This window comes from Geotrypetes seraphini, chromosome 1 (genome assembly GCF_902459505.1).
Source record: "Geotrypetes seraphini chromosome 1, aGeoSer1.1, whole genome shotgun sequence".
NCBI classification, from domain to species: Eukaryota; Metazoa; Chordata; class Amphibia; order Gymnophiona; family Dermophiidae; genus Geotrypetes; species Geotrypetes seraphini.
The window spans coordinates 4,857,117-4,881,249 of NC_047084.1; the positions used below are offsets into that span (position 1 = coordinate 4,857,117).

The window sequence follows — 24,133 nt, forward strand, 5'->3', positions numbered from 1 at the left end:
TCCCGAGAGAGGTGGTGGAGAGTAAAACTGTGACTGAGTTCAAAGAAGCGTGGGATGAACACAGAAGATTTAGAATCAGAAAATAAGATTAAAGATTGAACTAGGGCCAGTGCTGGGCGGACTTGCATGGTCTGTGCCGTTTGGTTTGGGGAGGGCTTCAATGGCTGGGAGGGTGTAGATGGGCTGGAGTAGGTTTTAACGGAGATTTCGGCAGTAGGAACCCAAGCACAGTACCAGTTAGAGCTTTGGATTCTTGCCCAGAAATAGCTAAGAAGAAAAAATTAAAAATTTTAAATTGAATTAGGTTGGGCAGACTGGATGGACCATTCGGGTCTTTATCTGCCGTCATCTACTATGTTACTATGTTCCTTTACCAGGCACTGATGCTCTTGAGATGGGTATGTACATTTTTATTCTGATATTTGTGGGGGTGTGAGGGGGTCAGTGAACACTGGCAGAGTGTGTGTGAGTCTTTACTTTGTCTCCGCAGTGGTTATCTGGTCACTTTGGATACCTTTTTGGCATTTATACCTGTTTTTACATCGTCTAACTCACTATGTTTAAGTTCCGTTCAAGATGTTTAGTAAAGCTTTTGATTATCCTTGCAGGACGACTAACCCCCTCATTTACTAAGATGCGCTAACGGATTAGCCCACTAAACACTAACGCATCCATAGACTAACATGCACACGTTAGCATTTAGCGTGCGCTAATTCGCTTAGCATGCACTAATAGGTTAGTGCACCTTAGTAAAAGAGGGCCTAAGTCTAGGTCGGCCCAACATCCTGCCCACATCTCACCCTAATTACTCCTCTGGATACGCCCCTTTTAGCTCTGGGTCACAGAGGCCTAAAAAGTCTCTAGACATGTCTAAAATATCAGTTCAATTATCAAAACTTGGACGACCTGACGTTTAGGTCATTCAAATGTGACTTGGGCGGGTTTTTAGATGTATTTAACTTTCGATTAGGAGCCTTATATGCAGTAGGGCTGTACATTTAGCGTGTTTTTAACGTGATTAACACATTAAAATATAAACATGTGTAAATAATTTTAAGGCAATCACATTCTTCCTCCCTTCAGCCGCAACCCTGACTCTTACCCACTCATTCTAAATCTGTCCTAAGACCAGACCTTCTGGCATGTGGTAAAAGCCACAGAGTAAGGATGATGGAGAATTTTTTGGCATTGTTTGGGGTGGGACAGGCCAAGCTGCCAGCTTCTGCTCCAAGTTTGTTTGTTTATTTATCCCCCGCCCTTATCCAGGGTGAATTACACATTTACATACAAAATATAAAATTACATCTGACAAACAAGTCGCATCAACGACAAACATCACTAGAACTATAAAACAGTCTAGACCAGGGGTCCCCAAAGTCCCTCCTTGAGGGCCGAATCCAGTCAGGTTTTCAGGATTTCCCCAATGAATATGCATGAGATCTATGTGCATGCACTGCTTTCAATGCATATTCATTGGGGAAATCCTGAAACCCCGACTGGATTCGGCCCTCAAGGAGGGACTTTGGGGACCCCTGGTCTAGACCATAGAATACTTCAGTGACCAGCACCCTTCAATCCACAGTCTCCACTCCTTATTTAAACCATATCAAACCCTGTATTTTATCTGACAGAACAAATATCTTTTGAGTAATTTTTTGAAATTCTGTTGTTGACGAATATACTCAGGGAGGTTGTTCCATTCCCTTGGGCCAGTACAATGAAAGATACTATCCCTGGATGACGTTAACCTCAGATCCCGCACTGATGGAATTTGCAGATCAGAATGATCAATAGACCGAAGCAGTTGAGGCTGATCATGTGGCAGGATACTTTGGAGCAGGTGTTTGGGAGCCAACTTATGTAGGCACATGAAAACATTTATCAGTAGCTTATAGTGTATCCCGTCCCTTACCTTCAACCAGTACAAACTTATGTAGCATTCCATCACATGCTCCTGTCTTCCCAATCTAAACAGAGAGATCTTACCACCGAGTTCTGAGCAACTTATAGTACACAAAAGGATGACACAGGCACTCCCAGGAACACCAGACTACAGTAATCGAAAACTGATAATACCATCATCTGCAGCATTGTCTTAAAGAGGAGCCGCAAGATAAGGCCTAAAACCATTCACTAACCGGAGATGGAAGTACACTTTTCTATCCACTGCTAACACCTGCCCTCTCAGGGTAAGTCCTGAGTCCACAAGCTCGCCAAAATATTTCACCTCCCGTTTCACCGACACTCTCTCCCGCAGTAACTCAACTGCCTCTGGAATATCAGTGCCGAAAGATCTTGCGACACACAGCATCTTCGTCTTCCGAATACTTAGTTTCAACCTATTGTGGTCCATCCAATCTTTATCTCTACCACTACTGACTGTAAGCTTGACGATGCCCCATCAAAACCCCCCTCAATAGAGTAGAAAAATTGGATATCATCAGCATACATCGATAGGACACACCAAGATCCGAAAGCAGTTTACACAGTGGAACAAGATACAAATTAAATTAGGCCGCAGATAATGCTGATCCTTGGGGTACTCCTATCTTCATCTCCCTGTGACTCGACAGTTTTCTCCCATCAGCACTTCCTGCTGTCTCACACTCAAAAAAGTTGAACTGCTGTGGCTCCTGCCCCGATGGGTTTCAGACCTGGGAAGCCACTATCATCTTCTTTGTAGAGGCTTGGTTCAGTGCCGGGATCTCTATTACCCCCCTCCTCTCCCCACCACCAGTAAATGAAGTAGAAGACCCAGCATGGAAAGTAACTGCTAACAATAGGGGACACTTCCATCTTCTCAGGGAACTACTAGGTACGGGAGCCAATCAGAACTGGGAGATTACAACAGGGTCAATAGACTGCCAAAACTCGCAGGAAGGAGAATAACTGACTTTTTTTTCATAGGTGCTTGACTAATCAGACTGTATTCCAGCCCCAAAATGACTCCATTTTGAATTCACCAAGCATATAGGTCTTTGACACAGGAGGAGAGACAGAAAAGGGTGTTTGTGTACTTTGCATGCTTCAGTGAATACATTTGATTGTGTATTGATTTCAATTTTATTCTTCTGGTAAAGAAAAATAGAACAAAAGGAAGATATATTGTATTCAGACCAGAAAGATTTTAAAAAAACAGGTTTTGTTACATTTTATTGCATTTTGTTTTTCAGAAAATAAATACAGTTGGCACCAGTAATGCAGACCCTTCCTTGCCTGATGCTGTAATGTACCAGCTGGACATTACATTAAAAAGAGGTCAAAACTTAGCAGCAAGGGATCGTGGAGGTAAGAATTTACAGAATTTATTTACCTGATTAACTATTTGATTAGAGCACATCATTATTTGGCTTTCTGGTTTTAGGTGTTTAAAATATATATATTTAAATATTTGTATTTTTAGCTGACTGGAGGTTCATGAGTAGGGTTACCATTTTTTCCGACCGGACACATGGCCCCCACCCTGTTCTGTCCCCGCCCCATTCCACCCCGCCCTTGCCCCGCTCTGCCTTCAGCTCTGCCCTGTTCTGCTCCAACCCTGCCCCCAATAAACCTCCTCTCTTCTGGAGGGCCTGGAGCATGCGCAGATGTGTGCCCTCCAGATGTGGCCAGAGCTTGTCAGGGCTTTCCAAAACCCAGGCAAACTGTGGGGTTTGGAAAGTCCATCTGGGACCCTGGACAGTCCTCTGAAAAGAGGACATGTCCAGGTTTTTCTGGATGTCTGGTAATCCTATTCATGAGGAAAGTAGAAATCAGGGTTTATCAAGGTTTTATATGGGTAATATTTTAGGATCATTGTAATTTATCTCTGTTGATTTCTGGCACCAAATTTTTTTAAAACAGATGTTGTCAGTTCCCTTTTATAGCCACAACATTCACATGGAAACAGGGAGACAAGATATTGTCCAGAGCCAGAGGGATGCTATGGTAGATAAAGAGGGTCAAAACTAGTTAAAAAGGGGAAGGCATAGACAGGGCTGGATTTAGACCTCATGGTGCCCTAAGCAGTGAAAATTTCTGGAATCCCACCCTGGACTGAATTTAGGTCCTGAAAAATTTGTGGAGTAAAAGATAATTGAATAACCATAAAATAAATATTATTACAGTAAATATAATATATGCTCTGAAAAAACTACCTTGTGTCATCTCTAGGATTATACATGTTATAATTAAAAAATGTTCATCCTCTTCTTTGCTCTTACAAATTCTTCAATAATTTCATTACAGTTAAGTTTCCAAACAGTATCTCTTTCCATGCACAATAGAAATAATGCAATGGGTGTTTAATGGATCATTGTTGTATGTTGAGAGTTTTTGAGTCTCTTTAGGGAGGAAAATGAGTGTTCTGTTGTGCAGTTTGTAACCACTAAGGTTAAACATATGTGCAAAGCAATTCCAAAAGAGGGAAATACAGACAAATACATACTCTTAATAAATGAGCACTTACTGGAGAGTAGTAACAATAGGGATACTAGTGTACTTCATCTACAGAGAACTGCCTTCACAATTGCTACTGAAAAACTTAACTCTAGCTCCAACTTATTAAACCTGATGCAACGTATTAAACCTGATGCAATTAAAAAAAAATTTTTCTTCATGTTGGTAAGTCATTTATTCTGGATTTTTATGCTTGAATTTCTAATATTTTGACCGGATGAAGGATTGTGCCTTGCCCTTGAAATAGCTTCTGCAAAACAGGGTCTCTGTCAGGCAGGGGATTTTTCTCACCAGTTGCATTTGAAATTTTGATAAGAAATTCCATTTTGGAACCGCTGATTTCTCCAAGCCACTGCCGCAGCAACAGGCCAGGTGCATGCAATGACTGCACAAGCCTTCCTCTCAACATCAATTCTGACGTCGAAGAGAAAGTTATGGGCAGATCGACTTGTGTTGCCTTCATTTTGGGCACCCCTGAGCTAGGAAGAACACTGCAGTGGGTTGCTCAAAAATGGGACATTTCGGCATCCCGAAGCTGTGTTTCAGGACAATGAAACAAGCTAATTAAAAACGGGATGGTCCTGTTCAAAATGAGACGTATGGTCACGTTAGGGATCCAACATAATCACAGGTCTCAGAAATAAACTCCACTTAAAACCATATATCCTTTATCAGAGTAGCAATAGACTTATCTTCATAGCTATAACCTGGGGTTCCTTGGATTGTAGAAATTCAAGGAACCCCAGGTTATAGCTATGAAGATAAGTCTATTGCTACTCTGATAAAGGATATATGGTTTTAAGTGGAGTTTATTTCTGAGACCTGTGATTATGTTGGATCCCTAACGTGACCATACGTCTCATTTTGAACAGGACCATCCCGTTTTTAATTAGCTTGTTTCATTGTCCTGAAACACAGCTTCGGGATGCCGAAATGTCCCATTTTTGAGCAACCCACTGCAGTGTTCTTCCTAGCTCAGGGGTGCCCAAAATGAAGGCAACACAAGTCGATCTGCCCATAACTTTCTCTTCGACGTCAGAATTGATGTTGAGAGGAAGGCTTGTGCAGTCATTGCATGCACCTGGCCTGTTGCTGCGGCAGTGGCTTGGAGAAATCAGCGGTGATGGCTTGGGGGGCAGGGAGAGAGAAAGAAAGAAAGAAAGGATGCACAGTCAGAAGGAAGTGCAACCAGAGACTCACCATACTATAGTTGTCTATTTTTCTATAGTTTTTACTGAGGTGACATTACATATTTTTAAATTCATCTGTCTTGACCTCTTTGAACCCCCTCCCCCCCGAATATAAATGATAATTAACATTTTCTTTGCATACACTGTGCTTTGTGTTTTTTTTTTATTTTATGGTTACCATTATGAATTAATAAGATATTGTGTGAACATGAAAAATGAATGGAAAAAATTGGGGTTGGGGCTGGGTTGGGGCTAGGGCAGGCCTGAAAATTAATAGATATCCCGTTTTGTGGGAAAAAAATAAATGGTCACGTTATGGACCCCCTAAACAGGACTTTTGGACTGAGCTGTTGGGACAAAGTGCTTTGAGGTCTCTTTTTCTTCCTTTTTTTTTTAAACTTGAGATATCTGGAGTGGCTGTTCTTCTCTATAGCTGTATGATGTTTTCTATATTGACTTTGTATTGCTGATTTATAGGAATCAAGTTCTTAGATTAGATTGTGAGTCTTCAGTATTTGATATACTTCTGTCATCTTTCTAGTTCCACAAAAAGGAGCTCTTCATTCCACATGCAGTACCTTTCTGTTTTTAAGAAAGAAACAGTACTTCTGAGAGAGCTGCCGAGATAATGAGGCATTTCAATTACAAGGGCGAGGATTATAGGAGTCAAGACTATACATTTTAATGAATTGATTAAAGTGGTTGGAGCCTCATGGTTTAAACGATCTTGTGCGAGGTGCCCTCACAACCTATTGTGCACTTCTACTTCTAGCAGACACATTCTTGGAGCTGGTGACGCCCTTCCAATGCCCTTTCTGGGTGTTTCTTGTACTTTATCTGTTTTGGACAACTAGTGCCCCTTTTTTTCTGATGCCCTAAGCACGTGATTACTTTGTTTATTGGGTATTCCATCCCTGTGCATAGGTCATTGGTTAGAGCTAATCTGGATTGTTGTGTCTAGCTCTGATATAGATATAGATGAAAATGAGGTGTTCCAGAAAAGGGTTACTACAGTGGGGTGGGGTCTGTCTCAGAAACCATAGAGACTTCAAAATCTAAATATGTGCAAGATGAAATCCAAGATGATGGAGATACAGTGGAGATGTTTAAGTACCTGAAATGCATTAATAATGCACAATAAATAAATAAATTGCTTAGGGCGAGTCTCAAGGTTAATGAACTCATTTGAATATTTATAGAACTTCAGTCTGTCTTTTGAAACCTCTATTTCCAAATAATGTTCTCAGATAGGAACACAGTACAGGTCAGAGTGTTAGGAACTAGTCCAGTAGCCCATAAGAAACTGAGAAGAGGAGTTAACTGCATATAGTGGAGCATGCCTAATCGTGTGCTAGGAGGACATCTAACCATTAGATCAGAAGGTTTGAACTTGATGTATATGTAGCATCATTAAGGCTACCTTTATACTGAGAAGAACATATTTAATCATCATACTGTTCTAGTAGTGCCTTATGCTGTTTTCATTTTTTACAATTTTCTGTACAGTATTTCATTGCTCTTTGGTTCTTTCTGTACAGTTTGTTTTTCTATTTTAAGTTTGTCCTCTATAGCAAGTGTTATATTTTGCATTCTGTTTTAGAGGCAGAGATGTGAGCTCATTAACATTTCTGAAGCTGGCTGAGTCTGTTCATTTCTTTCTCAGAAATGCAAGGTATTCAATTTTAGGTTGTTGATTACATTCATGTGGAGAGAATTAGGCTAGTTGTGACTTCAATATTATGTCTTCTTGTGTTTTTAACCTCTGTTGCTTTTGGCAACTTATACGAGATATGTGCTATTTCTCTTGTATAGTTTCCAGTGGTGTAATAGGCTCTCTTTACAGATGTTTCTATATTTTAGTTTATGATGGATTATTGAGTGGAAGGAATGTACTGTAGTTTGTTTTGAAATGATAATTTTTTAGTAGACAAAGCTTTCTATATCTTTAACTTATTTCTCAAATGTTTGGTTATTTATTAGCTGTAAGTGCTCTTTGATCTCTTTGTTTGCTTTTATTTATTTGTTAGGATCATTTTCCACCTTTTTGAAGAAATTCACCCAAGGCAGTGTACAACAAGATCAATCTAATCATAGGCAATAGACAATACCAACAGAAAAATTATTTCAATAAAAGTACATATTATGGCTAAGAGGGACATTTTTTGAAGAAAAAAAAAAAAGATTTAAGTCCAAATTGGATACTTCCAGCTGAACGTCCAAAGTTGGAGGAACAAAAATGGACATTTTCAAATAGCAAACTGCTGGATGTCCAAATATATATATATTTTGAAAATCATCTACTTAGATGTCTTGGCTACCAGGATGTCTAACTTTATACCTCATTTTCAATCAGAAAAGCATCCAAGTTGAGAATGTCCTAATCCTGACCATTTAGATGTGGTTGGGGCCAGCATAATAATGGACTGACCACATAGACATCCCATCAGAGCAATGGGACACCTTAGAGGGCACCATTGTGAATATTATCTCACCATAGGCCCCTTACAATTTATGGTGATCCCCCCAACCCCCCCCCCCCCGCCCAAACTACTATAACCTGTGTACCACTCCAATAGCACATATGGCAGCAGGTGGCACCTATCTGGCAGTATAGTAGGTTTTGGGTGGGCTCCCATGTTCTACCATAAATGTAGTTGTTAGAATGGCTTATGGACCTAGGTCCTCCTCTCTATGGTTCACTAGTCCACCCACCAGGCTACTTAAGACATCTGTGTACAGCTGTACTAGGCTTCCCTGTATCAGATGCAGCTGTTTTAGAGACAGGTATGTACCTTTTTGTTCTCATTTTTGTGTGGTGGAAGGGGGTTAGTGAGCACTGGGAGAGTGTGGGGGATGTCTAATCTTAATGCATGCTGTGGTCATCTGGTCAGTTTGGGCACCTTTGTGGCACTTAGACACTTCTAAAACAGGTCTAGTTCCAAATGTCTAAGGTCCATCCAGGCTGTCTTGCAAAATGTTTGATTATCGTTGCAAGATGTCCATATCTAACCCTCCCTTGGGAACGCCCAAAGCCCACCCATTGTACACCTCCACCACACTCATCTCATGCTCTGGACACACAGAGAGGCTGGGACACCTTGCTAGACGTCTCGAAAGATGGTTTTGATTATCAGCACTTGGATGTCCTGGCTGTTTAGGTTGCTTTTTGGACATCTATATTTTTTTTATTATGAGCCTGATAGTGTGCTACTTACAATGTCCTCTAACAAAAAGATCTGCTTACTCTCACTTAATCAAATCAATTATATGAATGCCAAGCACCCTTTACAGACAAAAGAAAAAGCCTCAGGTCTTGGGTGAGCCAACCACTTACAGCTCTATCCCACCACTGACATAATTGGCATAAAAAACTTTCATCAAATGGGTATGTTTAATTTTATAAGGAGAAAACCAGTTTTAACATCAAGAAACCAAAGAAAAAAAAAAAATACCACTGGTCCTTCTTTATACAGTAGGGAAACCACTTCTTTAGGACTGCTGGACTTTAGTGATTATTGATTGTTGTGTGCTCTTCTCCCATCTTCTCCCATTTGATGAAAGCCAAACCAATTTTCTGGGTGTGCCAAGGGACATTTTAGGCCTCTGAATCCCGCTGTGCGCCCAGAGCTAAACGGGGCATATCTGGAGGAGTGGTTAGGGTGGGATATGAGTGGGATGTGGCCAACTTGACTTAGTCATCCTGTGGGGATAATTGAAGGTTTTACTAGACATCCTGGATGGAACTTAAGCGTTATAAGTTAGATGATATAAGTGCCAAAAAGTTATCCAAAGGGTGGTGGTTAATGGAATTCGCTTGGAGGAGGGAAAGGTGAGTAGTGGAGTCCCTCAGGAATAGAAAAGATGCTGGGGCCGATCCTGTTCAATATGTTTGTGAGCGACATTGCTGAAGGGTTAGAAGGAAAAGTTTGTCTTTTTGCAGATGACGCCAAGATTTGTAACAGAGTAGACACCGAGGAGGGAGTGGAAAACATGAAAAAGGATCTGCAAAAGTTAGTATGGTCTAATATCTGGCAACTAAAATTCAATGCAAAGAAGTGCAGAGTAATGCATTTGGGGATTAGAAATTGGAAGGAGATGTATGTACTGAGAGGTGAGAGGCTGATATGCACGGATGGGGAGAGGGACCTTGGGGTGATAGTGCCTGAAGATCTAAAGGTGAAGAAACAGTGTGACAAGGTGGTGGCTGTTGCCAGAAGAATGCTAGGCTGTATAGAGAGAGGCATGACCAGTAGAAGAAAGAAGGTGTTGATGTCCCTGTACAGGTCGATGGTGAGGCCCCACTTGGAGTATTGTGTTCAATTTTGGAGACCGGATCTGGCAAAGGACATAAAAAGACTTGAAGCGGGCCCAGAGGAAGGCAAAAAAACTGGTAGGAGGTTTGTGCCAGATGACGTATGAGGAGAGACTAGAAGCCCTGAATATGTATACTCTAGAGGAAAGAAGAGACAGGGGAGTTATAATTCTGAGATTCAAATACTTCAAAGGTATTAACATAGAATTTAATCTATTCTAGATAAAGGAAAATGGTAAAACCAGAGGGCATAATATGAGGTTGAGGGGTGGTAGATTCAAGAGTAATGTTAGGAAATTCTTCTTTATGGAGAAGGTGGTTGATGTGTGGAATGCGCTCCCGAGGGAGGTGGTGGAGAAAAAAACGGTGACAGAGTTCAAACAACCGTGGGATGAACACAGAGGATCTCTAATCAGAAAATAATAGGTATACATTGAAGGAACTAAGGCCAGTACTGGGCAGGTTTGCACGGCCTGTGTCCCGTATATGGACATTCAGTTGAGGACGGGCTTGGGAGGGTTTCGATGGCTGGGATGGTTAAAATGGGCTGGAGTGAGTTTTGATGAAGACTTCAGTAGATGGAACCTAAGCAGGGCAGGGCTCCGGGTTTCTGGCCCCAGTAATATATAAGAAAAAGGACCATTTAAACTAAATTAATTTATGGAGCATGTATGGTTGGGCAGATTGGATGGACCACTTGGGTCTTTATCTGCTGTCATTTACTATGTTACTATGTTTTTAGATAACCACTGCAGAGACAAAGACCCCTACACACTCCCCCAGTGTTCACTGACCCTGTCATACACCCAGAAAGATCGGAAAAAAACATACATACCTGTCTTCAGAACTTCAGCACTAAATATAAGAAAGCTTAGTAGAGCTGCACAGAGGTGTCTTAAATAGCCTGGGGGTTGGGCTAGTGAACCATAGCGAGGAGGACCCAGGTCCATAAGCCACCCTAACTACTACATTTATTGGTGGAACATGTGCGCCCACCAAAACCCCCCAAGCCCTACTGTACTGCCATATAGGTGCCACTTATAGCCATAAGGGCTACTGGGGGTGGGTATAGTAGTCTATGGGGAGCTTACCATAACCTATAAGGGAGCTCTGGTGAGATGTTTATGTGGCACCCTTTTTGTGAAATTCACAGCAGTGCATGCCCTTTAAGGTGCCCCACTGCTCTGTTGCCATTTCTGGGTGGCCAATCCTTTACAAGATTGGCCCCTCCCACACCCAAATGGTCTTATTCTGGGTGTTGTGGACTTGGACGAAATTTTGGTTGAAAATGTGGTATAAAGATAGACGTATTTTTCGAGAATGGACATTTTCCCACTGCCCCTCCACGTGTACTAAAAGAAAGTTTCATATGGAGTCCGAAAGGTGTATGAAATTGATCTCTGCTAGTGGATAAGCAAGACTAGTACTGTACTGTTCTTGCAGCCAGTGTTAGTCCTTGTGTTGTGTGAGACAAGCAAGTTAGTTGCTTCTTCTATTAAAGATATAGAAGAGCCAAGAATTCACTTGCTTTCTGAAGTAAAGATTGAGTGAAATCTTTTAGGGTGTGCATTTCAGTGTGGAGGCTTGCCCAGAGAAGACTTGTTGGCAAATGTCATATTGAGTGATGTCCTTTGGAACAAGTTAGAGGAGGATCTTAGTGATCTTGGAGGTATGTAGAGGTAGATCCTGTTCTTTAAGTCTTCTGCTCATTTCCTTTAATGACATTGAAGATCTGACACAGAGTTTTAAATTATACCCTTTATTGTACTGATAGCCTGTGAAGTTTTTGCAGAAATGGTGTGATGTGATCACATCATTTATAACTTTGTATAGGAGAGGATGAACTGCTGCCCCTTTTAATACTGCTGGCAGTTTCCCATTAGAAAAAGAGTTTATAATTTTTGTAGCTCCTTCTTTGAGACCCCTGCTTTGATGGGCAGAGCAAACAGGATTTTATCAAGGGCCTCATCAGTTAGTGGGTTAAGAGAGTCCCATATGTCTTTGCAAAGATCCGACTGAAAATTATTGTAAACAGCACAAGGAATGACAAGTGAAATGCAAGGCAAACCCAAAAAGGCAAAGAGACCTTGAAAAAAAGATTGTGTTGGAAGCAAAAATACACAGTAAAAACTTTTTTAGGTATATTAAAAGCAAGAAGCCAGGAAGAGAATTGGTTGGCCGCTAGACAACTGAGGGATTAAAGGGGCTCTTAGGGAAGACAAGGCCATAGCAGAGAGTTTAAATGAATTCTTTGCTTTGGTCTTCACCAAGCAAGATGTGGTGGAGTTACTAATGCCAGAAATGGTATTCAGTTCTGATGAATCAGAGAAACTCAAACAAATCTCTGCAACACTGGAAGATGTAATGCTTCAGTTTGACAAATTGAACAGTAACAGATTACCAGAACTGACTGCTATACATCCCAAAGTGCTGATAGAATTTAAAAATGAACTTGCAGAGCTATTGCTAGTAATTTGTAATTTTTCTCTAATATCCAGTATAGTATGGAAGATTGGAGGGTGCCAATATGATTTTTAAAAAAGGTTCCAGAGGTGATCTGGGAAATTATAGACTGGTGAGTCTGATGTCAGTGCCGGGCAAAATGGAAGAGACAATTATAAAGAAGAAAATGATAGAACATATACATAAACATATATTAATGAGAGAAAACCAGCATGGATTTAATCAATCTACTTCATTTATTTGAAGGGGAGAATGAACATGTGGATAAAGATGAGCTGGTTAATATTGTATATTTGTATTTTCAAAAGACATTTGACAAAGTACTTCATGAAAGACTTCTAAGGAAATTAAAGAGTCATGGGATAGGAGGTAATGTCCTATTATAGGTTAAGAACTGGTTGAAAGACAGAAAACAGTGAGTAAGTTTGAATGGTCAATATTTTCAATGAAGAAGGATAAACAGTGGGGTTCCACAGGGGTCTGTGCTAAGACCTCTGTTTTTTAACATATTTATCAATGATCTAGAAATGAGAATAACTAGTGAGATAATTAAATTTGCTGATGACAAAAAGTTGTTAAATCACAAGAGGATTGTGAAAAATTGCAAGAGGACCTTGTAAGACTGTGAGATTGGGCATCAAAGTGGCACATATGTTTAATGTGAGCAAGTGCAAAGTGATGCATGTGGGTAAGAGGACCTCAAACTATAACTATGTGATGCAGGGTTCCACATTACGAGTCACTGCCCAGGAAAATAATCTATGAGTCATCATTGAGAATATGTTGAAACCCTCATCTCAACGTGTGGTGGTGGTTAGGAAGGCAAATAGAATGTTAGGAATTATCAGGAAAGGAATGGGAAACAAAGATGAAAATGTTATAATGCCCTTGTAGCGCCCTATGGTATGGCCATACCTCAAATACAGTGTGCAAAATATAATGGAATTAGAAAAGGTACAGAGAAGGGCAACGAAAATGATAAAAGGGAGAGGTTACGTGATGACATCAAGCTGAGCGGTGACTCTCTACCCGAGCTCTGACCCTCCTTTACATTTTACTTCTCAAATCCCCATATTGTACCATACCGGACATGGCTAGTATGCTGCATTTTGATTTCTGAACTGATGCAGTGGTTGGTGGTGTGAGATGGGGTGGCCATGTACAGTTATGCCTGTTAAGACCCAAAGGCCTGTTAAAGAGAGGAGGAATATGACTGTGCCCAAGATGGCGACAGAGATGCCTCCCTCATTGCCTGTAATAACTCTACTTGAGACAACACGGTGACTATCATAAAGAGCATGCATGGCTGTTATCCTAGAGTGTCCTGGAGTAGTAACGTTTTCATGTCTGTAATAAAAAAAAATATATGATTAACAAAAACTAGCAAGTACGGTAATTCTACTAAAACTCCCCATTCGGAAACCACTAAATAGAGAAATAATGGAGCCAAAGGTCTGCGTAAGCTGCTCTGTTTTCCAGGTGGTGGCTTTTTAAACTGAGATAACACAGAAAAAGTGACTCATAAAAAAAATCCTAAGTTTGCTTGACTGCTACTGAATTAAGCCTCTTTTCAACCACTGCCTTACTGCAAGTGACTGATTATCTAATTATGGACCATAAATTTTCATGGCCATAAGAATGAGATTTAATTAGAACATATTTATTGTTTTTGGTTTTTGTTTTACTGCATTCCCACTAATGTTCTCTGTGAAATGAATACGGAACAAAATCATAAATCGGATTCTGCACTTAGCATCAATCACTGCTGAAGAGATGAAAGGCCATAGTATATGAAAGGATTGCTTCAATTTTGTAAAGATGTGAACGTCTTTTTATTAATCAATCTTCAAATTGACTTTCTGTCGAAGTAATTGGTAGAGATGAACTGAATAGTCATAATAATTAACCCTTTAATTGGCAGATGGTGAAATGGCTGATTTACATAACTTGATGTTGAATGCCAAAGCAACAGTCATTTGGAGATGCAGATCTTCTATAAGAGCCATAGAAACGCTTGTTGCTTGTAAGCAGCAATGCCATAAAAAGGGTTAAGTATTTCCTATCGGGTAAGGTTTGACATTGTGATGCAATTGGGGGAAGTAGGCACACATCGATGCAGTTTTGCTTTGATTACTAGTGCAAATCATACAAATAAAAAGTACCCACAGAGTTTGCACAAATAAGAGGGCATTTTAAAAAGTAACATCAAATTGAATATTTTGAGATATATAAAGCAATTAGAGATACAAATTATATGTAATTTTTCTACATAATTACCCTCCTTTTCGACACACTTCTCACACCATTGCACCAACTTCTTTATGCCACTGGAGAAAAATGTTTTTGGTTGTGCCTTCAGCCAGGAATGACCACTTCTTTGACCTCATCTTTGCTTCCAACTCTTCGTCCTCTCACAGCGTCCTTCAAGGGTCCAAACACATGATCATCAGAGGGAGCAAGATCAGGGCTGTATGAAGGATGCTGTAAAATCTGAAATCTCAATTTCCAAATGGTATCAAGAGTTGCAGTGGCCGTGTGAGGACGTACGTTATTATGAAGGAGAATAATGCCTTTAGACAAAAGTCCTCTGCGACGGCTCTGTATTTTTGGCTTCAGCTCCTCAATATTGCACTGTGTCGGGCATTATTCATTGTTTCACTCTTACTGATAGTGCTCCAAAATTGGTCCATTCATATCCCAAAAGAGAGTGAACAGGACCTTTTCAGTGGAGGACTGAGACTTGAACTTCTTCTTGACTAGAGATGATGTGTGATGCCATTGTGAAGACTGCCTCTTGCTTTCAGGCTCATAGTGATGCACCCAGGTTTTGTCCCCTGTAACAATATGTGCCAGGAAGCCTGCTCCTTCATCGTTATATTGCACCAGTCAGCATCCTAGGCACCAACCATGTACACAACTTGCGATACTTGAGAACCTCTGTGACAATAATATGTGCGATTCCGATACTGACATCCAATTCCCTGGCCAGAACTTCTAAAGAAATGTACCTGTTTTCGGGGCAAGATGATGACTGAGCAGGATGCGTGAGTGCTCTTTTGAAATAATTTTCTTAATAGCTTTGCTATTATCTATTTTCTCGATGCCTAAAAGAAGAGGGGGAGACAGAGGAGTAACCTTGATTGTATAGCCTGGGAATATAAATCACATCAGGATCAAGGTTGGAATGGGCTTTGACAGCAACTCCACTTGTTAGAAAATAGGACTGGTGCTGGGTAGACTTCTATGGTCTTTGTTACAGAATTGGTAGGGAGAGATTGAGATTAAGTATGCCAGTGTTTAATCGTAAAGAAGTAGAAACTGTGTGGAATGCCAAATATAACACTGACCACCTTGTTAGGCAGAATGGATGGACCGTACAGATCTTTACCTGCTGACATTTACTGTGCTACTATGTTACTACTAGTGTTTTAGCCCATTACATTCGTTACAGTAACAGGTGCTAGAATAGCCCCACCTATACCCTGACCCTGACCCCACCCATGCCCCGCCTCTATCATGCTCGGACCCTGCCTCCCACTGATCCCAGTCCCACCACCTCACCTTTCACCATTTCCTTTGTACCCTTTTGGCCCTCCTGACAGAGTCTTTACTTACCCGAGGCGGCAGCAGCAGTCTTGACGTACCAACCTTTCCTCCCTCAGTGCCCCAAAGCAGAAGTGATCCTACCATTTCCATCTCTCCCTTTCCTCCTTTCACACTCTCTACCAACATTGCTTTCTGATTCTTCCTTTATCCAAAGCCTAGGTGCACTTCCACACACTTCCTAAAAACTGCTCCTCATGGCCCTAAAACATGTTGGAAGGGAAGAGTAGATTCTCTTCCCTCACATAATCATGCAGCACACATGCCTCCAGCCCCTTCATTTTCCCCTGAAACTGATTAAGTCACCTCTTCAACCTTAAGGATTATTAAGCCATCAATCACAGCTGTCACAGGTGTAACCTCCTAAAGATCAAATGGCCGCCCTTTATTTAGGGGATGGCGTGAGTCAAAATATCCAAGATGCAAAGCACACCAATTAATGAGCTTCATTTCGCCTCTTTGCCAGGCATAAAGTGCTGCTGCTAAGCTATTCATGATATAAATCAGACAGGTGAAGCCATCTTCCGCCGCGGCCTGCAGCCGCCGACAACTGATGCGGCCAACATCCACCTCGGGGGATTCTCGTGCACGCGCACAGAAAACGGGAGCACGCAGGTGGGAGTGCGCATGCGCGCTTAGGGCTTTATTATATTAGATTATTTTTTCATGGGGCAACTTCCTTGCCAGTGTTCTAAGTGAGGAGACCTTCCCTCTCTCTCTTTTCCCTAATCGGAAATCTGAAGGGGGTCCTTCTTTCTGAGTGCCTTAGGCAAAACTTCACCTTCTTATCCTTTGCCTCAGATAGTAGATTATCTTGAGTTATCTGGGAGGAGGAGCGTATGGTGGCCCTACAGTCTTTACTTGAACATTCTGGAATGAGAACTGCTACTGACTAAGCAGCAGAGAGATCCTAGGATCTACTTGGTTATCAAGATGTACTGTATATATTTTAATTTCACTTTGTTCTATTCTTCATCGCAGATGACTGTTTTATTGTATATGTTCTTCTCTTGTCATGGTTGAACTATGATAACAGTATAAGTCTCCCACAATATGCTGTATGGCATCTTCAGACAATACAAAACACTGCTATTTGTATTTGGACTCATGCTACTAGATTTGATCATCTAACACCCCTCCTCCCTCATTTAGAAACACTGGCATCCAGTTTCATTCTATATCCAATATAAAATTTTGGTTGTAACTCTTAAGGTTTTTACTCCAACACTCTTTCACATTTGTCCTCTATAATTCCTTACATTGCAGCTAGAGCTTTTCGTTCCCTGCTTAATGACAATCATTTGAGAATTCTACCCCTGAAAGATATCCATTATGTCTCTATGAAAGAATGTGCTTTCTTTTGACAAGCTCCATCACTTTAGAATTCCCTCCCTTCAATAGTCTGTCTTGAGTGCTCTTACACCAAATTTAAAATATTATTAAAGACTTACTTGTTTGAAAAGGTTTTTGGTATCCAGCTGGGTTTTGATGGCCCCTGGGGGGGGGGGTCAACTAGGCCAGGGTTTTTTCATGGACTAAAATTCCAGCCCCTACCTCTATCCATACCCAAACTCTTCCCCAACCACATCTACTTTTTGAGTTGGCACCTCGGTGTAGATGCCTACATCACACTTACCGAGTTAGGTGCCTCCCGGAAAATTAATTTCTAAAATTGGTTTTATATTAATTGGCTGTTCAATTAACAGTGCTGATTGAACCAATTCAGAAATTAAGTTAGGTATCTAGATTGGCTAGGGATACTGATGTAGGCTCTTTTTATAGAATCAGGGCCAGTGTTAAACCGATCCCAAGTAACTGAAAATAGGGAAGAGTCAGCTAATTCTTCTGTATATGTAACTGAAGCTATGGGTTCCTTATTACCTGTTTCCAAGTGACTATTAGCCATTAAAGATGTAGTTTTTCCTCAAAGTACTCCGAGGTCACAAATGCTGGACCCACAGGATCTGTGTCCCGGGGTTTTGTTTTGTTTTTTTACCACGGGAACAAAGCTTTATACTGTTCCCATAGAGCAGTAAAACATTTTACTCCTGTATTCAGTAAATACGCTGATTTTTGTTTTTATTGCCATAGATTTACTGCAGGTACCCACGGGTCCCCGTGTCTGTGTCATAAGCACTATTTCCATATTTTTTTTTTTTATTTTCTAGCAATCTGATAGCTTTATTTTCAAATTAGATTTAATACCCCTCTAATCCACACAAGCATATCAGTAGCAATCCCTATTGAATCCTTCATAATAAACACGATGCGTAAGAGCAGTCACATCTCATTATGTGATAAATTATCCTTATAAAACAAACTTCTTGCTGTGTTAGCGTTCAAGACAGCATATTGCTTGGAGGCCTGCTAGAAAAATGTTTTTCCACAGAATATATTTCTAGTATTGTTAAGCTTGCTGTATAGAGATCAAGTAACTTGACATTAATTTCTCTATGTGGGGTGGCCTTTTAGAAAGGATGCCCAAATTGGAATTTAGATGTCCAAGCAGGATGGTCACGAGTCAGAGGGAGAACTGAGGCTGGTGGGAGCAGCAGGTTAGAGATGTTGCTCACTGCCGGTGATTATCTGAAGAGGTATGCTGGGGGTGGGGGGATGGGAGGGGGCTAACACATGTATGTTCAGCAGCCCTCTCCATTCATTAGTGTTGCTGAAAGTAGATGTTCAACATTTATCACGACTGTGATTATCCATTTAGTAACATAATAGATGACGGCAGACAAAATCCTGGCCCCACAGTCACAATAATTTTTGGGTGTCGGGTCAAAAGCGTGCCGTGACAAAGGCGCGCGCAGACAACTGAGCGCAACGTGGATGGGCGCACCGAAGAAAATGACTGTTTTTAAAGGGCTCCGACGGGGTGTGTGGGGAGGAACCCCCCCCCACTTTACTTTATACAGATCGCGTGGCATTGTGGGGGCGTTGTGGGGATTTTGTGGGGTTGTAACCCCCACATTTTACTGAAAACTTTACTTTTTCCCTAAAAAACAGGGAAACAGTTAAGTTTCCAGTATAATGAGGGCGGTTACAACCCCCCCCAAGCCCCCCACAACGCCGCTGCGATCTGTATTAAGTAAAGTGGGGGGGGGTTCCCCAACAAAACCCCCCGTTGGAGCCCCTAAAAACACTCTTTGTCTTCGGTGTGCGCTTCCGTCTTGCGCTCAGTTGTCGGCGCGCGCCTTTGTCTTCGGCGGTTTTGTCTATGAACCAATTTTTGAGGCAATGTTAAACCAACAATTCAATAATTATTCATTTTACTTGCTAAGTTCCACTATAACATGTTTTCCCCTCTCCCCTGAGTTAGGCAAGACCTGTACTTAGACTATATGAATGTGGAAGAAAAAAAAGTGCTTTCCTTCTCCTGATCCATATTGCCGCACACTGGACACAGGCCGTAGAAGTCCACCTGGCATTGGCCACACTGCCCCACCGCTGGAGTCACTGTCTAAGCTAACTCCAGCCTATCGCAATCCATCTTGCCACAAAGCGGCATAGCAAGAGTAAGAGGCGCCCGGGGTAGTGGCATCCTTTCCCGCTCTCTTTTCTGCCTCCGCACCCCCATTTGCTCCTTCCCTGCCCCCTTCTGCCATTCAGCGGGTAGGAATACAGGGAGGGGGGCAGCTGTGGTGGGAAAAAGTGTGTGGGTGCACATGGCACCATGATGCCGGGTGCCACTGCCATGGGCACCTCCTTCCCTCGCTATGCCGCTGGTTGGGCCATTATTTAAAGGGCAGTAAGTCATGCTCAACAAATGTTATACTTGGGTCATGCTGCCCTGGAGTAATCAGGGAAAATTGAAGTGTTTTTTTTCTCTGAAAGAAAAAATGTTTTTCTAAAAGAAAGGGGGGCCTGATATTCAAAGCGATTTAGCTGATCACTGACCAGTTAAATTGTTTGGTTGGGGCTTAGCCACTAATATTCAGCAGCATTTAGGTGGCTAAGTGCTACTAAATATCGTTCTGAGGTTAGCTCCAAACTCAAAGCCAACTATGTTCGAGGTGTTCGAGGTGGAGTCAGGCACTTGGTTGCTTCAGGATTGATATTCTGCCCTTAAGTGGCAAGGTTTACCACATAAATGGAATTGCATATATGTCTGTCCTATTTTTATCTGGTATCCCATGGCTTCTTTTAAGTGATGAATATCGACTTAAATGGCTATATCTTAACCAGCTTAAAAATAACTGGATAGTCAAAGCCAAAGCTCAAACAGGCCACTGCTTTGAATTTCCAAGAATAATATCTGAATATTGACCCCAGGAATTCTTGTGATGCATTGGGAAATTTTGCAACAGCATACAGCCATGTCCTGACGCAGAAATTTGGCTCCATATGTGATTGTGTTGGCTTTTTCATGGACTTGTATGTGTTGTACCCTATTTTCAAGGAACAGTGATTGTTAGGCAAGTCCTATTTATAAATAGTTCTTTGAAAATATTTTTGCACAAAATAATACTGGTGGATAAATGACTAAAGATTATTTTAAATATGCATTTATAGAAAAATTCAAACTTAAGATTATAACAAGATTAACACCCCCACATCCCCTCTCCCCTTTTACAAAACTGTAGCACGGTTTTTATTACTTGCCACTATGGTAACAGCTCTAATGCTCATAGAATTCCTATGAGTGGATGGGCAGACTGAATGGGCAATTTGGCCTTTATCTGCCATCATGTTTCTATTATATGGCTGGAGTGGTTTTAAAAGGTTTTTCTGATATTTAAGCCTTCACTTCAAAATGGCATAACGTGGCATCTGAAAATTTAATTTGTCATTTTTGAAATATATTTTTTTGAATTATGTTTTTCTATGCTTTTGTCTGAAGTGTGTCTTAATCTCAAAGAGGCATGCTGAGGGTATGTTTTGGTTAGAATTAAGGTGGACTTATGATTTGAACATTTTTCTGCTGTAATGGAACATTGTTGTCCTACCAAATTGTCATCCTATCAATTGTCGCATTCTACAAATTGTCTTCCTACCAATTGTCTTAGACCCGGGAAAACTGAGCAGATGACCGCTGGAGGCATGAAGGCATGCTCTCCTTATTCTCCCAGTGGTTACTGACCCCCTCCCATTCCCCAACGATATGAATGAAACCATGCACACCAGCCTGCATGACATCTTCAGATTCTAAGGCTAGTCTTATTAGAGCAGCAAGCAGGTATCTGGAGTAGCTTGGCAGTTGATTCAATGGACTTCAGAGAAGGCCTCAGGCCAATATCTCACTCTAACTAGTACACTTATTGTGGAAAGTGTGAGCCCACCAAAAACCTAATGTACTGACATAAAGGTAACACCTGCAGGCATATGAGGGGCTAATTGTACAGATGGGTACAGTAGATTTTCAGTGAGTTTTGGAGGGTTCATCATACAATGTAAGGGGGTTATGGTGAGATTTGTACCTAAGACTTTTTATGTGAAGTTTACTATAAAGCCCCCTTGGGTACCCCTTTGCTTTTTTGAGATGTCTGTGTGGCTAGTCTGCTAAGAATGATGGCCCCTCATGTCACAATGGTTGTTTTTTGTGCATTTTTCATTTGGACAGTTTTTGGAGTTTTTTCAAAACTTGTTCAAAAGATAGACACACTGAGGTCAATCACATCTAGGAAAAGGCCCCCCAAAAAAGAAAGCCATCCAAAAATGACATAATGGGGAGATGGACAGACATCTGCCGGCAAAATGTCCAAAGCATATAACTGAAACAAAATTTAAAAAGTGTTGCACTACCTAGTTACTGAAATCGAGAGGTTGGCAAAGTGGGCATTCTATAGGCATGATGAAGGCATGACATTAACAGCATTAGGAGATATATGTTCTGCTATAACGGATAGCAAAATGATTAATTTTGGTGTCCCAAAACGTGGCCAGATTTAGACCTGCTTTAAAAGCAAATAAGGTGAGGAACAAATTATCATTTGATCCACTAGTGCAGTGTTTCTTAGCTTCTTCAAGCCAAGTACCCCATAAGTCTAACAAATATCAATCGAGTACGCACCCAAGTTCCGCCCCTGGCCTGCCCAAGCTCCACCTCTGACTCTACCCCCATAATAATAGTACTAATTGTAATGCAATTTCTTCCATTCATTTTCATATACACCCACAATATAATCTTATTAATAAATAATGGTAACCAAAAAATTTTTTAAAAACACAAAGCGCACTGTGCAGAGAAAATGTTAATTACATCACTAAAAATGGTATCCCTAATTAGCTACTGTAGTTCAGACCCGCATGTGCACCTCTTCTGTATGTAGCTAAGTGCAATGCTACGCTCAGGAGTGTGGCTTCTCTTATATGGCTAAAAGCTCAATATTTTCCTTTATCTATCTGTTGGTTTCTGAAGAGTTTTCTTGCTTTGATAACTGAATCTACTCTTTTTAAATGAGTGTGGCATTCAAGATTTCCTTGGTCATAATGCTGTATTGCAGTGCTTCAAAAAAAACTATTAACTGCTGCTGAGAAACTGAAATCTAATTTCGAGGAACACTAATTGAGTTTAGCGTGGGACTTCCAAGATTATTAAATCACTGAACTGCAACTTGCTCCAACAGAGTGGAAAATAAAATTGTGGTCCAGTTCAGTGTTAATGTGACTCTTTGAATTATAAAGGTGAAGGAAACAGTACTCTTGACCCACCCAGCCATCCCACAGTTGCTTCCTAGTTTATATAATTGGACTTCCTAAAATTAAAGACGTGTTATCTGCATTACAGTTGAATACTGCTTGGGATAAGTACATTGGATTTTTAAGAGAGGAAGGGATAGTAGACGGCATTGAGAGGCAGACCAGATAGGTCATATCGTCTTTATCTGCTTTCATTTTTCTATGTTTCTATGACCTCCAAAGCCAGGCACTGTATCAGTCATTCCCCAGGGTAGATCCATCAGAAGACTATTATGTAAATATTGTGTTTGGATTCATGCTGAAGCAATCAGTTTCAGGCTCCAATCTTATCTTGTAATATCTATGAGCTGAAGCTGAGAAGAGGTAATCTACATTCGTTACTTTCTGTGTGTCCTGAGGACTTAATCTTATGGACGTTTTTTTATATGGCACAGTCAGTAGGAAGGTGTGGCTCACTGTTAGAGTTGCTGCATCTGCACTCAGAGGTTGTGAGATCAAATCCCAGTGCTGCTCCTTGTGAACCAGGGCAAGTCACTTAATCCTCCACTGTAGGGTGTCCAGATTTCCCCAGACATGTCTGGGGGTCTGGGCGTCTTTTTAAAAACCCAACACTTTGTCCGGGTTTTGAAAAGCTTCCAACAAATCGCTGTCAGGCAGGAGAGCATCCGTGCAGAGTGGAGGACAGGTGCCGGTGCCCCTACCAAGACAGCGCGCGGGGCAGATCCCTCCGCCCCCCTTACTACGCCACTGTTGCCACATACTGGATCATCCTGTATTGGCTTCACTGTTGGGGTTGTCATTTAAGCACTACTCATGCTCACCATAAATGAAGTTATAGCTCTTGATCTGTAGAGCTTTGTGTTGATACTATCCTCTTTTTATTTAGGGATTCTTTTTGTCTATCTCACGCATTTATGAACTCCGTCACTATTTTTGCCTCTATCACCTCTTCAGGGAGGACATTCCAGGCATCCACCACTCTCTCCGTGAAAAAGTATTTCCTGACATTCCTCATGAGTCCACCCCCCCCCCCCCTCAGTCTCATGTCCTATGAAGTTACCATTTCTCCATCTCTAGAAGAGATTTTTTTGTAGGTTAATACCCTTTAAGTATTTAAATATCCTGTATCAAATCTCCTCTATCCCTTTTTTCCTCTAGAGCAGGGGTGCCCAAATGGTCGATCGCGATCGACCAGTAGATCGCAAAGGCAACACGAGTTGATCACGTTGCCTTTGCGATCTTGTTATTCCTGCCTCCCCTAGCCAGGCCAGGCATGTACAAGCGCCGGACCCACAAGACTTCACCTCCGACATCAATTCTGATGTTGGAGAGGAAGTTCTGGGCCAGCCAATCGCTGCCTGGCTGGCCTGTAACTTCCTCTCCGATGTCAGAATTCATTGGGGGGGGGGAAGGCTTGGGGGCCCAGCGCTTGTTTGCGCCAGGCCTGGCTCTGGGAAGCAGGGAGAAATCGGTGTGGTGGCTTGGG

The 24,133-nt window shown here is 41.4% G+C and overlaps 1 protein-coding gene across 2 annotated transcripts in view; it reads left to right on the plus strand.

The window, feature by feature from the left end:
* MCTP1 (multiple C2 and transmembrane domain containing 1) overlaps nucleotides 1-24,133 on the plus strand; it is an 817,302-nt gene that overhangs the window by 173,763 nt on the left and 619,406 nt on the right. For both annotated transcript variants that reach the window (XM_033917588.1, XM_033917682.1), the window contains exon 2: nucleotides 3,174-3,288. In XM_033917588.1, the coding sequence (XP_033773479.1) occupies nucleotides 3,174-3,288 (115 nt within the window). The remainder of the gene's footprint in view (nucleotides 1-3,173; nucleotides 3,289-24,133) is intronic.